Source organism: Sceloporus occidentalis, unplaced genomic scaffold (genome assembly GCF_023333645.1).
Source record: "Sceloporus occidentalis isolate IW3139 unplaced genomic scaffold, rSceOcc1.0.p SCAF_75, whole genome shotgun sequence".
Lineage (NCBI taxonomy): Eukaryota > Metazoa > Chordata > Lepidosauria > Squamata > Phrynosomatidae > Sceloporus > Sceloporus occidentalis.
Genome location: NW_028317055.1, coordinates 2,584,584 through 2,601,427, shown reverse-complemented (window position 1 = coordinate 2,601,427; position 16,844 = coordinate 2,584,584). Strand labels below are relative to the sequence as shown.

The 16,844-nt window shown below is 36.4% G+C and overlaps 1 protein-coding gene across 9 annotated transcripts in view; it reads right to left on the bottom strand.

The window, feature by feature from the left end:
* Window positions 1–16,844, bottom strand: part of LOC149285889 (teneurin-2-like) — a 771,075-nt gene that overhangs the window by 100,754 nt on the left and 653,477 nt on the right. For all 9 annotated transcript variants that reach the window (XM_089494756.1, XM_089494755.1, XM_089494760.1 and 6 more), the window contains one exon: window positions 1,547–1,741. In XM_089494756.1, coding sequence (XP_089350882.1) covers window positions 1,547–1,741 — 195 coding nt within the window. The remainder of the gene's footprint in view (window positions 1–1,546; window positions 1,742–16,844) is intronic.

Sequence of the window (16,844 nt, the reverse complement as noted above, 5' to 3'; positions counted from 1 at the left end):
ATGCTATCACACACACACTCATTCATTCATATACTTATTCATTCACAGATTAATTCCCTCAATCACGCATACTCATTCAAACACCCTCCCCACCCCCTTACCTGCACTGCAGCTCCTCGATGCCACTCACAGGCTTCAGCAGAGGGCGCGGCCACCCTCTGCGTTCTCTGGTACTGCACAGAGGAAGCAGGATGTGATGTAATGTCACGTGAACTCTGCTGGGTTCCGGTTCCTCTGTGCAGTACAGAAGACCCTCCCACAGGTAAGTAGCAGGGCTCGAGGTGTGGTTGCCCTGGCTGCCGATCTTACGCGGGCCGCACCTCGAGGTCTCGCGGGACGCATTTGCGGCGTTTCTATTGGGGGGGTTCCTACGGCCCTGGGAGGGATTTCTTAATTATCGGTCCCCCCCGCATGAGTTACTGGGGGGATCTGCCCCCCCCGTCCCCCCCGGTTCCTACGCCCATGACTGCATCTGCTATATGTTTGCGCTACATAAATTTCATATATAAATATTGAATATATATATATATATATATCTTTTTTAGGTTAGGTAAATTATGTCAATATGTCTAGCATTAAGGTGCTACATTTCTGATGAGATTCTACAGAAATGTTCAGTTATCTAAAGGAAGTAATTGTCTGGCAGGCACTGGTCCAATTCTGCAAAAAATGTTTCCCAATTGTCCTCTATGTTTCTTTTTTATAATCCTCTAAATTTTTTAAATTGTGTCCTCATTTTTTGAAGTTATTTTACTTGTAGCTGATAAATAAAGATCTGAGGGATTTCACCTTCATACTTCTAAAAACTTTTTCTTGACTTAAAACTGTTTATAAAAAAAATAGTAGCATTGTTTAGGGATAGAAAGTTAGTTACCATGTTTTACTGCCCCACCTTGATTCAGCCTGGGAAAAACTTTGTCGCTTTAACAGAGTTAACGTTAAACACAAGGACTGATGATGTCAGTGGGTTACCTGGAAGTCCACTGTGTCCTCCCAGTAAAGGCCAAGAAGTTATATTTTGATTGATGTCACTTAGGTGTAAATCTAGAAAGACAAGCAATGCCTGAATAATTCGAGCATGGGAAAAAGAGTGGGCACACTTGTTTTGTGTCCATTGTAGAGAGAAGAGGTAAGGAAATTTCCTGAAAATGTATTTAAGGGGACTTTGTTCTATTCACAACTTTCAGAGATTTACTTTAGTCTAATGTGTAGTTCCTCATAACATTATTAAATATTTTTAGAACAGAAATTATTTATGAGGCATCCACGTTGACTTTATACAAAAAGCAGCGTGCAGGTGACCGAAATGCAAGCAATTTACAGAAATACCCAATGCTGTTCCAGGTCGATGGCATCTGACAATGTGGTCACCAACCACTACCAAGAGCTTTAACAATAGCATATAAATAAATCCTCTCTTGTCAGACAGTGGAAAAATATATGTGTTTTATATTTGACAAAATAAATGGATTCCATTGAAGACCCATCTTCAATATAATCGTACATTCCAACCATCAGTGCCAAGCAACCTTAAAAAAATATATACCTTCTTCACAGTTGTCCCCCTTGAACCCTGCCGAGCATATACAGTTTCCTTCTACGCAAGAACCATGACCCCCACAGGAAGGGTCTATGCACTGGCTGCTCGGGACATCACACTCTGCGCCTTTCCATCCACTGTAACAAATACAGGCTCCTTTGGAGTATTGTCCATTTCCACTACACAAAACTGGACACGCAGCTGCAATAGAGAGAAAAAGCCTATAAATATAAATGCTTACGTACGCACACTATATTTGCAATATAAGTTAATCAACCGATACACTTGTGGTTTTAGGTAGGCTGTTCATTGATTGTTCTTACTGCTCCATGACCTCTAACACATATATTTAATCTAAGGAATACAAAGTCCAATGCAGTTTGATTTTGGCAAGTCTACCTTGGTTAAATAATCAACTGATTCTGCAAAGCAGTATGAATGGCAAAATACATTCAAACAGAGATCCTGTACAAGTGCATCCTTTGTTAAACATGAGGCATACAGAATAAGGTTTGCATAGAAAACTTACACATAACACAATATGGCTCTTTTTCTTCTATACACAGTATTTAAAGAAGACATCTGGGCACGTGTATCCTTTGTCCCTCTGTTTTCCTATCAACAACGTGGAAATTAGCAACAATGCACAGTATATATACCCTGGAAACCTCTGGGATCAGAACTCGATCTTCAGATAGGGAGACAGGGATGGTATCTGGCCCCAAAGGTGTGCCCACTGTAATCCCCTTTCATAATGATTGTGAACTAACTCTGCCCCATATGACTGTCCACGGCTCTGCAACCACCTCCCTCAACCTTGTGTGAGTGCGCCTCCAGGTTATTAAGGCTAAGCATTGACATGTTCCCATAATTCATTATGTAACCTGTAATTGTACCTTCTCTACCTCCAAAGTATCTGCATAGTCTAAATGAGGTCTAACCAATGTTTTGTATGGTGGAAAAATTATATTTTCTGTTATTGCATCAATATCCTTTTTAACCTAAATTATGTGTTGAAACTTTCAGATCTTTCCTCTCACAGTATCTCCTTCTCCAACACTTGTTTGTCCTGTCCACTGCTCTCCATTAGTGTGCCTTAGCATGTTTTGGGGACTCTGCCCTTCTCTATCCAAACATCCTCTCTTGGAAAACATCAATGAGATCCAAGAAAAAAATCTTTGGATTCCAGTGCATGGAACTTACCTCACTTACTGGCTCTCTAAAATATTATCCTTGTTGGCGGCCCAACATCTACAAGACTAAGCACGTTTTCTCCTGTCTCCTTTATCCTCAGTTTGTGATATCTCCACCATTGTTGAGAATTCCACTCTCCCCTTTACCTCTCACATTGTCACTCACCAATAGCTATTGCCTTCCCCAGCAAAATCTCTTAAATTCATAATTTTCTCATAGAAGACACTACTAAAACACCAATTCATTCCCTTGTAATATCATGTCTAGATTTTTGCAACTCCCTACTAACTGCCCCCCCAACTTTCACCATGGTAATCCATTCTAAACACCTCGGCGACATGTGTTTTCTTATCCTTATTTTAATCTTTAGCCCAGTATGCCAGTCCCTAGTTGCCCATACCCTCCAGAATTTAAATTCAAGACCCTGACCCTCACCCAAGGATGGAGTGGCAGCAATCTGACAGCCCTGGCACTTAAAATCTGGCGGCCAACTAATGAAGTCAATATAGCCGACAGTTGGATATGTCTGACTGCATGCTATTTTTTTTTACTCTTGTAGCACCCGATCTGCTGCTCCAATACGAGGTGCAATTGGCCACCAGCCCATCAAGCATGTGCACTGTGTGCCAGATGGCCAGTCCAGACCTGGCTTACCAACAGAGCCCTTAAAAACACGGTGCCCTCATCTTTTTCTGCTCTAATTTCCAAATGCTCGCCTAACCTCCTTCTATGCTATGCATATGATTTATCTTTATATACAACCTTACACAGACCTCTTTATTTCTGTATTCCTATCATACTAAACAAATATATTCCTCACAAGCTTTTGACTGGCCAAGGATAGCTAAGGATTATGGGACTTACAGCTTAACTGCAGCGGCAAACAGAATTGCCATTTGTTTAAGACCTGTAAAATCATTTTCTCCAACCAGTCTAATTATACAAATTAGCTTTCTTATCACAGTATGTATATTCTTTCTGCTCAAGAGGCCACACAAAATAAACTCATGCAGCATGATAATGGAAACTGTGGGGCACAATAATAAGAATAAAATAGTTCAGCCAAATCTCTATATTGCACAGAGAAAAAAGCTGATGAGTCATTTCTGAATATACCTCTTTTATTTGTTTATTTGACAGAAGTGTGGATTTTATGAACGTGTATTTATGAATACCGGTGTATTATTTACTAGCCTGTGATAAACATTATGACAAAGTTCTTCGAAAAGTCAAGATTCATTGCTAGCGAATACTCACTCGATTAAAGAGAACCTATTATTTTATTTTTTGGTTCTCATGATATGCATGATTCTGCTACATTATGTTATCGAAAAGTATTTTTCACGCCTCTGGCACCAAAAGGGTTGTATTCATGTTAATAATGTAATACCTGAGTTCTTTTTGCTACTACACACAAATTTAATTTACTTTGCACCTCATAATACTATGTTAGTGCCCTTTATTCTTTGCTCTTTTCAGCTACATTCTGTTTCTCAAATAACCTTTTACCCACTGAGTTTTATTTTATTTTTTTAGAAAAGATTTTGCCGTAGGTTAAGGTACCTTTTCATTTAGACCAGTGATAATATTACAAAATTACATTATGGAAACCCCAGGGATTTCGTCTTCATGCTTAATCAATTTATATGGTTTTAATGGTTCAAAACAAGCACGACTGCCTCTAAACATTACAATAGCACAACTTATACCCGAATTAGGTAGTATTTTAGACTAAAGTGCAAAATAAAACTCTCATAATCTACTTGGAGATTTCTCAATAAAGAACAAAAGCTTGCCATTGGAAAGGTCTTGTATAGGTTGGTGTGTGTCTGTGTCTGTGTTTGTGTCTGTATGTGTGTATGTCTGTGTGTGTCTGTATGTGTGTCTGTCTGTGTGTGTGTGTGTGTGTGTGTGTGTGTGTCCTAGAGGAAATCTACTGAACTCCAGGCCTCAAACAATCCAGAATTAAATATGCAACAACTCTGATATTTAAGGGTCCTAAACCAAGAAATGTAAGATATATTGAATTATTTGTTTCAGCTGAACCAAATAACATTGATGTACTGTGTTAAATCTGTATTTTTCTTGTATAGATCCAGCTTCTGTTTTCCAGACGTGGATATCTACCTTTGGCAATAGGGTCCCTAGTTAGCTGCTTAAATGGTAGCACCGTTTTAAATGTTAAGCCCATCTGTGTTCTTACAGGGTCCTCTCAAAATATTCTGTAGTTAGGTATTCTTCTTTAAGCGCACAAACCGTCTTGAGCTAGTGAATTGCTTAGTTATACTATTTGTGCGCGCGTCTCCATGAGCGCTTGATTAATACACTTTGCTTTCCAGGTCCAAGAAACGTGATTGTTGGTTTTAGCTCTCAATTGGACAAAGATATATTTTATTCCTCCACAGAGCCTCAAATTGCTACCATTTCTTTATCCGTGAAAATACTACAGTTGGCACCTTTACCAGAGGTGTTTATATTAGTTTAACACAGCAAATGTTTCAGGGGTAATTTAACAGTCTTCCTGAAGTGATACATTTATGTAAAGAGATTTCTTCTTGCGCAATATATATATATGTAACAATATGTACACTGCCTGGAGTAAGGAAACAGTCATTCATTGTCATATATGGATCATTTTCTGCTTACAGTTAAATATGTATAATTATCTATCCATCACATACATTGTATATTTACCTATTTAAAGATTAATAGATCCCACACAGACATTATTTTTAGATAGAACTAAAATATTGATGTTCCAGTCTTACCTGGAGAATTTTAACAAGGTTAAAGTCTCCAGGTGAGACTGTGAAAATCAATAAGTTTGTTCTACACAAAAAAAGTCTTTGGATTTGTTGGAAACTCATGTGTAAGTCTTCATTTTTCTTTACACATTTGATGAGGAGAGTGTATGGGCATCAACCTTAGATAAGTTGAATACTAGTTTTTTTTTTCCATTGGTACTTCCATGAGAATAAATTACACCTGTGCAGTTTCTTATTTTGGGTGATAATGCAATGTTGTTGTTATACGTAGAATTTTGTGGAAATGATTAACCCCTTCAGCACAAAGACATTTTGAAACTTATGGACCACAGGATTTTCAACATTTCTGCTATGTCCTTGTTCAACCATAATTAAATTTTTTAGGTAAGGGGAAATGGGTTGGTATTGTGCCACACTTTAAATTTTTAAGTTTATTTTTTTTTTATTTGATGTATTTTTTGCAAGGGAAATGTTCCTTCTGCCAGTAGTCAGTGATGATGTCAAATGAAAGGGAATGGCCGAACAGTAGTTGAACGGAACCACAGAAGGGTGGTAATTTAAATAATGATACTGTAAAAACGCTCTCTTTAAATGATCTCATTAAATCCCTGAGGTTGGGACAATTTACTATTTGTTGCAGATTTTACTTTGCCGATGCTTCCATTGTCCTCTGATGTCAACTGCCAGAATTCTTGGACATAGTACCAGGTCCTTGTTGCAACAGAGTTAATAGTTTTTATACCAGTGGACAATAATTCTAAATGAAAACCATGCTGCAATTCTGGGGATTACTGGAAATAAATATAAAATCATAATAATGGTAATGAAATACTGATATAGCACCATTGTAATTGGAGTTTCAATGGTCAGCCACAGAAACTATGTATTTGTTAATCTTCTGTCCCATGAAGACAGTGGGCAGGCTGTGTAATGAGCAGTCATAGTATAAAATGGTTTGCTGAAAAGTTGAGCAATCAGTGGGTTAGTATGACAACTTTAACTCATTTACCATTTTACACCAGAAATACTAATTATACATAAACTGAATTGTGTTTCTAATGCTTATATAGCAAGGTCCAACTTAAGAACAACTACCTACCCAAATTTCTGGAACACAGATAACATAGATATACTGGACTGTTTGCAACTGCAGATGTCAGAGTTCCATAACCCTGTTCTAATAACCTCTTTGTAAATCATATCAATATACAGACAACATAGCAATGATTTTAAGACATAGACAGACATGTTAATTATTTGGTAAACTAACGTTTGTGCCCACCACTTACTTTCTTTCTTTCTGTCTTTCTTTCTTCTTTCCCCTCTTTCTATTGTCTCCCTCTCCTCTTTTCTCTCCCTCTTTCTTCTGTCTATTATTTTTTCTCTTTTGTCCCTCTTCCCTTTTTTTGTCTATTTTATAGATCCCTCCCTACAATACTATCTCTCAGCCCTTACCACCTACTTTACAACTGCTCCCCAACTATTCAGCAGCTCCTTTCACAGAAACACAACCAGACAGGACCTCAGTTTCAAACTTTCTTAGCCATACTTTTTTTTATTATGTTTTAACGCCTGCACCCCAAAACATTATGATTGCCCTCAGTTCCAAACTCTATTTGCCATACCTTTTATCATCTCCAACACATGATTGCGCTTGAACACTCTGTGCATGTCACTCCCATCCATGTCCACCAGTATCACCCTCTAGATCTCCAACTGCATTAACACCACAGCCCCACGTCTTTCTCTGCATCACCTACCACCTGCATGTACACAACTTCATTGTATACAACAACATCTACTGCCCATCTCTTTCTCCCTCCCCGTCTACTCCCTCCTTGTAGCCATTACTCTGATCAAATACTACTCACTCTGAGCTGGGCTTATCACAAATATCCAATCGCACTTGACACCATCTGCTTCTAAATTGGACCTTCACCTTAAACTTCACCCAGCATGACTGACAATGTCCTTGTTGACAAGGCTATTATATATAAAGAGATTTTTTATGTTCTAAGTGGTTCAGGAGGGGGTCACTATGTAAAAAACCCAAAATACATTATTTTAACTATTTATTTAATGTACTTATATTTGATATACAATGTTACATCATTGGCAATCTTTTAGGAATGCTTTAAACAAACTGGCAAAAGAACATTTCCATTATTTGCAATTTTGAGGTAAAAGACCGGTTAAAGAATTTCGGAAGGACAAAAAAACTCATCAGGTGTGTCAAATCTCTGACATTCAAAATCCATGAGGGGAAAGCCACACACGCTGACTTAAGCACTAAAGTATGGATGTTTTAATTAATCCAGGGCGAATTTAATTGCTTCAGTTAAGTGGAAATCGGGTTAAAAATGATGCAGTGCATGCTGAGGTGTGTTAAAAACATGACATATGAGTTGGAGGAATCGATAAATTAAAAGTGCACAGATGTTTTAATTAAACCCAGGGAAGTTAACCAAGATCGCTTGAGACTTTTAAGCCTATGATTAATTTAATTAATTTAAAATACCTGTAGCGAGAGGATGCCTCTGTTTTCAGAGTTCTAAAAGTTTTTTTTAGTAGATAATTATATAAGTTCCTTGACATATAACCAAAAATAGTTTTGAAACATAATTAAAAAATTAAACAAGGATGGGAATATTTTGGTCGCTTTGCTCTGAAGTTTTTGCTCCAAGTTTTATTATTGCTATCCCATCGCAAACGATCAAAGTGATGTACAGTCAATAGCCTTCCCTTAATTAAAATGTAAGGGGCAGACATAACCCTTCTTCCATCAACTAGACCATCCGGGATCTGTTAACCCCTTTTGAACCCCTTATGAAGTCAAATTGGAATGAAGCTTTTTTTATGCGAAGTAAATATGGGGGGGGGGCAGATTAAAAAAAGCTTTTGTTTTTGAATACTGTGTCTAATGAGAATATTGTCTGGGTGAGCTAATGTCGTTTAGTTTGGCCAGCACACTGATCTTGCTAGTTGTTACTTTAATCTTTTACGCCCGATAGCGGTAGTTAATTTGTTCTGGCTCCCCGGGTGCAATTCCGCTGTTAATGTGACATTAGATTATTAGATGATTGTGATCCTTCTCCCACACTTGTTTAATAGTTCTTTAGCTCTACTTATGAATCCTGGCCCCTTCTTAGTCTGACTTGTGTATTTCTGAACAACATTAAAATGACGAGTTAGTATTTTAATGTAATATTCTATGCTTTTTGCTGGTAAATGACTATTGAACATCCTATAATAGAATTGTTTGTAAGTACGTTTGTATTGTTATATATGTTTATATATTTTATATATTTATAAAACTAATAAAGAAATGTAAAAAAATTTAAAAATTTCGAGTAAGTTATGTCGGATAGTTGTTACGCTTCCAATCACAGCAATTCAGTAGAAATGCATATTGCTCAGAAATGATGTAAAATAAATAAAGTGCCAGGTTTTTACCAGAATGTATGCAGTTTTGCAGAAGATGATGACACATAAGAGAAGCCAGGGAATGGTAGCAATTTCCTTCATTGCTGGAATTCCCAGTGCTTATTTATTTTTGGTTCTCGGCTGTTTTGATGGTTAAACCTTGCTGATTTTGGGACTTTTTAACAACAATTTTGCTTTATTTCTGAAAAGCTGAAAAAAGTTCCCACATGTTTACCAATTAACAAACTATTTTTCTACTACCCATGTTACTTCTTGTTATGATGGAAAATTGCGTTTGGACCGATAGGGATTGAAAATAGCAAAATCATAAGGAATCAAGCACCCACCAAGCTACCGTTGTTAAAGAAAGGCTTCGCTCAGCATAGCTGTTTGCTCTTGAGCCCTCAAGCCTTTCGGCACACACAGCTGCCATTCACTTCAAACTTCATAAAAAAAGAATTATGGAACATGCCAAAGAACTTCGCACAACAAATTTAAATTACTTTCCTTTTCAGTAGCTTCAGTTTTTTTTCCAGACTAGATTGGCCAAAAAAACCCTGTGGCTTTATGAAGACTTTTCTTCTGCCGTTGTGACCTAATAATAACTCTTTATATGTTTTTTTTAAGATAAAGACTCCATATTACTTTTACACAATTTAAACACATTTTCTGTTGTTTAGGACTGTTGATCACTATGATACCTTCAAACCTAGCAAGTCATCTGAGCTCCTAGAAAAGAGGGTGATCTGGGGTTGAGAGAAGGACAGAGAAATCGGGGTCCAAAAGAGGGACACTTGGGAGGGAGGCAATTGCTTGTGCGCTTGGTTACATTTAGAATTGACATTTTAAATTCAATCATAATCCACTGATCACATTGTTCAGATTGAAGAAGAAGAAGAGACCTGACATGACTTTCCAGGAAAAAATAATTGCAGCTGTATACAATAAAGGTGAACCTTTGCTATGAAAAATGTAAATAGATTTTGTGCTCCCAGTGATAACGGTTATTATTTGAGTTGGCTGTATTTTTCCTTTTATGGATATTTGACATTGATTAATGATTATACCCTTCTAATTTATATAATGACATCAATCACATTAAGTTGCATCCTGTCATCTCTAAGAGCAGTCATTGTGCTTTTCTTCAAATACTCGCTTAACATTTGGCACAAAATGCGAGTGCTATTTTATTTGTCATAAAAATGGTAATAGCGTTTGTATTTTCACTTTATGCTTTTTAGTTTCTTAACTATTCGACTCCTGTGAAGTAAACACGTAAACAAAAATATTTTAGGCGTTAACCAATTATTCTAGGGCTCGATAATTATTTTACATAGTGGATCACTTTAAACAATTCCCAGACTACAATAATGACCTACCACAAAAACTATGAACATTCTGAACAGTAGATTTACAATGTTGTTGGGCTCCTGGTTCTAGAATCTGCTTTCCTATTCTTGTGATTCACTAAAACGTCTATACTTTTTGTGGAGTAGGAGTACTACCTGAAGGTAAAGTTGGGTTTCTTATAGATCCAATCATACAAAACTCGGTCGTGTTTTGTTCACTGGAAGCAGTTACCCATGGTCCTGTGGTATGACATAAAAACCCATCGCCCCCAGCCACCGGAATCAGAAATGCAAGAAGCACAGCATTTGAACTTTAATATATAGCTTTGTCCGCCATCACAGAGGCAAGATAAAGACTGTCAGTGTTTTATTATTTTGGCAATGTAACGGTCATAGAGAACCATTCTCTGCCCACTCTATCAATACTTTCTTAATTTTCTCACACTAGTAAGGAACATATTTCAAGGTGCCTGAGGTGCACATAGTCCTAACAATGTACTTCATTAATGCCTTGGCAGGCTGTGGCATGCTGGTCTTTGCTTTCTCTATTTTGAAAACATTACCCTAATATATATGAATAAAATTCACAAATCTGTGAGCTCTGCTGTAATGTAATGTATTGGCCTAGGGTTTTCAGATAAATTAGTTTTTCCGTGTGTCCCTCAATACCTAGAACTACTTCTTTCTCTTTCCAGAAAGATTAAAAAAACTACAAAATGATTTGATTATGTGGACAAACAGTAGCATTGTTCTGAGAAACAGTAGGTTTCATGCAGTATTAATTACTTTGCTAACACTATTTTATTCAAATACAATCATTGTACTAAACATTCTAACTGGTTGGCGTATTTTAGTAAAAATGTTTTAAAATTTAAGGTCTAGCATTGGATGTAAAAAAATAAAAGGGAACAAGATGCACAAAATGTGAAAGTTCCAAACTACTTGAATAATTACAGCTATTATCAGAGGTCAAAAATACTTCAGACAGAACATAATGCAAATAGCTGTAAGGAAAATAGAACCAATTTCATTGTGGTATATTAACCTAAACAGATTGCTTATTATAACGCATAATCAATATAACGTAACTGCTTAATGCTAGTAACTATTGGGTTGCTTTTACATCAGCCTGTCCCTATCGTTTATTTTCCAAATTTAACAAAATGTTTGGTATAGTTGTCCATACAATGTTACGCTGGGGTACAAGTAGTCAGTTTGTAGGTGGGTTTCAATTAATAAGTATTCACAGAGTTTGCAAAGTTATAATAATACGAAAATGTAAGAGGTAACGTGTTTACTGTTTCTAGCCAACACTCCAGAAGCACAATTACTAGAAACTCCCCGAGGAAAGGTCTAATGAAGAGTATGTGTCTAGCAAGATTCCAGTTTGACCTGGTTTCAGCACGTTATGGGAAGAGGGGCATAAATAAACCCAACCAGACGTTAAAGCTAAATACAAGGATACATGTTAATGAATGAATGAATGAATGAATGAAGTTCAACATTTGCAAACATTCCAAGAAGTGTCAGCCAAAGCCCATTCCTAACCACTTCGGTCATCATTTGTATAGACTAATAGATAAAGAATGTTAGGTCTTCCTATTTGGTGTGGCTTCTCACCAATCATATGAGAAAAGTTTGGTCAGGGTAGTGGCGGACATTTCTTCACGATATTATGTGAAAGGTGACGATGATGATAATTACAGCAAGGTAAAGGTGAAGTTTGGGTGATAAGGAAATAATCAGTTATTAGTAAACTTATTTTAGTCACTATGATTTATTCATAACAAATGTTTAAAATAGAATCAAATGGGAAAAAATAAACAAAAAAAAACCTGTAGTAATGATTCTTGCAACAATTTAATCACTGGAAGGGCTATTTTACATATAAAGTCCATGCAAAGCATTGCTGCAGACACAACACTCTTCCCATAAAAAAATTAGAAAATAATTAATTATTAATAATAATAATAAAAAAAACATATATATATATCTCAGTAGCCATATTCAGAAGTTAAGTTTTGTCCTTGATTTCTAGCTGGCAAGTAATGTTAGGGCAGAGAATGGAATGTAGTTTTCATAAAGGATAACCAGAAAGGTAAAGCAACAAGATATTCAGTATATGCAACACAGAGTTGCAAAAAAATGCATTGATAATTTGTTATAATATCAAATTAGAACAAGAAGATGAACCAGTGAAAACATCAACTGAAAGAAAATTAAAAGGAGAAGCAATAAGGAGACATTACAATAACCCTAATGTTTAGGGTTGTTACTCTGTTAGTTTGAAATAATATATAAAAAAAATATTTCTGGCATTTAATAAACAAAATATATTTTGCAAGGCACAGAAATATCAAATATAATGCTAAGTCTTTTTCCCTAGATGACATGACCACCAAAGAAGTGTGAAGGTCTATGTGTGTTCTAAATGTTTTTTTTGGTTCTTTTTAACAAAATTCCATTATCAGGGATGCAAGAAGTCCTTAATTAGCTGGATTTTATGTTGCTGAGCTATGTGAATAATTGTTTGCTCTTTTACAGCTAATATTATGACACAGTACCTATTAATAATGATTCTAAAATACATGTATTTAACATGAAAGCATGTCAACTTTCACGGCTGTAGGCATTCATTTAAGGGCAGTTATTATTATGAGACCACATTGCATGATTAATAGCTAACATTTAAATTCCATTAACCAGTATATAAAACTTAGACCCATAATTATTGCTGCTAATTGGCCGTACTTCCAAACAGTTCAGAAAAGGAGAGTTGTGGAGCAAAAATATGGAAAGCCGCCTATGGCCTTGCCCTTTGAATTTGAACGACCAATCAGGTCTGTGAACTTAGCATTCTCAAAGTTACCATTGCGGGAAATCTATTAATACCATCTAAGGCTATTATTTATGCCTCGTACACTCAAAAAACTGATTATAAACATAATAACCCATAAAACCAAGTATATATATATAATTAAGGGGGTAGCAGAAGCATTATTAAACACTCATCTACAGACAGATAGGCACATGCAAATAAGGTCAATAATTATCACCTTTTTTATTGACCTTATTTGCATGGGCCTACCCAGGATCCCTTGTGGTTGTGGCAGCACCATGAGATTTCTGAGGGAAAAACAATATTTTGTTGCATTTTACCATCCACCTCTCCATAAAATTGCTGATAAAGAATTGCAATTATCAACATATACTGGAGTCAGGTAAGTTAATGTTCAATAACTTTATTATGGTTATGCTCAATGCAAAAGGGCCTTAAAAATGGCTAAAATACTAAGCTTACTGCCACAGTGAGTCTGCCTTGAATGCAGCTTAAATGCAGCTTATGAATAATAATAATAATAATAATAATAATAATATCAATGATGGAAGATTTACAGAACACTTAGACTCTATGGTGGAGTTAGCCAGGTTTGCACCTGTTTTTTTTTGTGTCCCAAAAGTACCAACAGTAGTGTCTTATATTATATATATATATTTTTTTTACTTGTTTTTGATAATGTGCCTTATTTTCTTCTTCTCTCTATGATATATCTCTATATAATATACACAGCATAATTGCCCTACAATGCGAAACACCAAAGTCATACACTCTGATTATCCAATATCATTATTTTGAACTACATTATTTAAAAAAAATGTGTACATTAGTTGATTAATGGCCCCTAAATACTTTTCTGTACATTAGTCAACAGTATAATTGTACAGACTCCTGCTTCTAACCCCATTTCCCATAATGTAAAATAGAGCACTGATGATAATGGAATATTTAATGCATGGCTTCATACAGCTTCATTCATTGCTTATAGCAATTTCTTATGCATAATATATTAAAAATTACTATGTATTTGTTGGCATAATGGATATAGAACTATTTGCATCTTCCATACATCTACATACTGTACATTAAAGTGACCTTCAGTTTAATGCAGGACATATAAAAAATACATACTTCATGGCACCACTGGTATTATTGAAGTCTTGCAGAATTAATTTTTTATAAACACATGGTTATAATTGTGATCTGTTATTTTTCACCACAATATGTCTAAATCTAAGGTAGTGAATGCTGATATACAGTATGAACCAAGTTTGGGGGTTACCGTTTCTGTAGCTTTAAATCACTAGTAGTATTTCATATTTTTCTTATCATTGTACTGATCTCAGGGTTCGTTGTCATTCCATCTACATAGACTAAATGGTTCTTATTTGCTATCTTATGTTTCTTCCAGATATACTGGTCCTTTGTTTATAGCACTACAGCAATAACTAAACCTAAAAGATGACTTAAACTGTGCAAGCGGACCACTTATCAAGCTACAGTCAGTTTGGATTTTACTTTTATGGCAGCCGAGTTGAGAATCTATTTGTAGACTTCAGACACTTGTATTTGAATATTTTAATTTATGGGTTGATCTGTTTCAGCAGGTGGCACTTTAGCATGTGGTCATTCATGAAAACATACACAATAAAGTGCATTTGTCATTGGAACAAAGTATTTCCACACAGAAGTAACGGCAGTCTGCTCAAACCCATGGTCCATCAATTCTAGCCCCATGCTTCCTGTTGTCAATTACCGCATATTCATCTTCTGAAGAAGGGGCTTATCACTTGTTAAAGGCCCCATGATTGTATTTCCGTGGACCAGAAAACCTGGCTTATCTATTTGAATGGGAAGTTCCTTGTTTCTGACCATTTGACCCCTTGCTTCAACAACCATACAAACTTACCTGCTATCCAAAAAATATTATTATATAAATAAGAAGAATTAATTGAGCGGAGATGGGCTGAAGAAGCTTAAGGACATCAGAATACCGAAGAATAAACATTTGCAGTGGAGTATGTTCTGTGGATCTTGCCAATCCTTTGAAAACCATTTGCATTTTACTACATCCATGAGAACTTCAAAATAATTAGTTTAACTGACTAATATATTTTATATTGCAGGTATGATGACAATTTACACCACATTTTGATGCCACATAACCATACCTACAAATCTGTAGGTATGGTTCAACGAGGAGCCTACAGGAGAAGGAGGGCTTTCCCAGGGCTCCAGGGAAATACTTTCAATCTCTAGGTAGGGGAGTTGCCAATCCCACCTAGGTTTCCCCTATTCTTTGCCCATCTCCTGTCCTTTCAGGTCTACCTAGGGCTAACCCATCCTCTATGTGTGTCTCTGATTCCACCCACCACTGATTCCAGCCATACCAGAGGCCAAGCCTAGGAAGATGCACTGCAAGTATGCACATGGAGTCCATGGTGGCACCAAATATACTTATTGCTATGTACTAAGCAAATATAATTCTATAGAAGTTTTATACAGATGTTAGTCTCCAGGGCAATTATATGTTGATAGGTGTCCTTTAAGGTAAGCTGCTGGCAAAACTCAGGCATATTAAGAAGGGCATCATTTCAAAACGTGTCTTATTTCTGATAGCCTAACAGTTGTAAAACTGATGGGAGAATTACAAAATGCGCTCCTTTGTTTCAAGCTTTTAAAAATGTATTTATACAGAGAGATGCAGTGAAGCCTTTCTACATACAACTTGCAGAATTTCAAACCGTTAGGACAGGTAATTGACAAGCAGACATGAGAGCGTGATGGTTTGCAACAAAGAACTGTGATTGAATTTTTGAACGAGGAGAAGGAACAATGAGTCTAATTCTCAATTGGCTGAAGAATGTCTACAGAGATTACCTTATGGAGAAAAGCCAAAACAGCCTCTGGGTAAAATTGCAATTGAACAGGACAAGGAAAAGTGACAATGACCTTGACAATGCACCATGCTGCACTTGCCAAGTCTTTAAGTTACCTTGTGTATTTTTTGTTATTATATAAATTCATTAAAGAGCTGTTTAACACAGAGGACATTTTATGACATCTTAACAAAAAAGGAAACTGACCACAAGCGCTAACATTTCTTATTGTTCAGTGGTATGCAGTACTCCTAGTATTTTAGGACAGTGGAAATCTGTCCCCATATGTCTAATAAATTCACACTGTATATATCAATTTGGCTTTTGAACCATACAGTTAAACTATGAATATATAATGCCTGGACTAGCTAAGAATAAGTACACTGACAGATGCCTGGAATGTTAATCTGATCAGGGTGCTCATCATTTTATGCCATTGGTGTACTAAAATACATAATATCTATATAATTCTTGTACATAATCTCATTAAGTATCCTATTTGTCGAGCATTTGTTGAGCTTAATTGAAGTAAACATTATTCAGATTGCCATATCAGCAAGGCCAGTGACCGCTATAGGATGTACATGCAGCAGCCCACTAGATACACACAGCAGAACTCAATGATGCAGTCTAACATATGAGCACTTGGAAGGTGCCATCAGATACCAGCCCACTAGGCACTTGCCCGGTTGTTTGATGGGCCGTCTAGGCCTGCATGCATGCTAATTGATGGCTCTTGAGCAGTTGTAGAACTATGATGATTCACGGCCAACATTTGACAGTACGCGTGTTGGATAAGGGTTTCCTGAAGCTATTGGTTGGTAACTCCAGTGTCAGTGCACCTGGAATCATCTG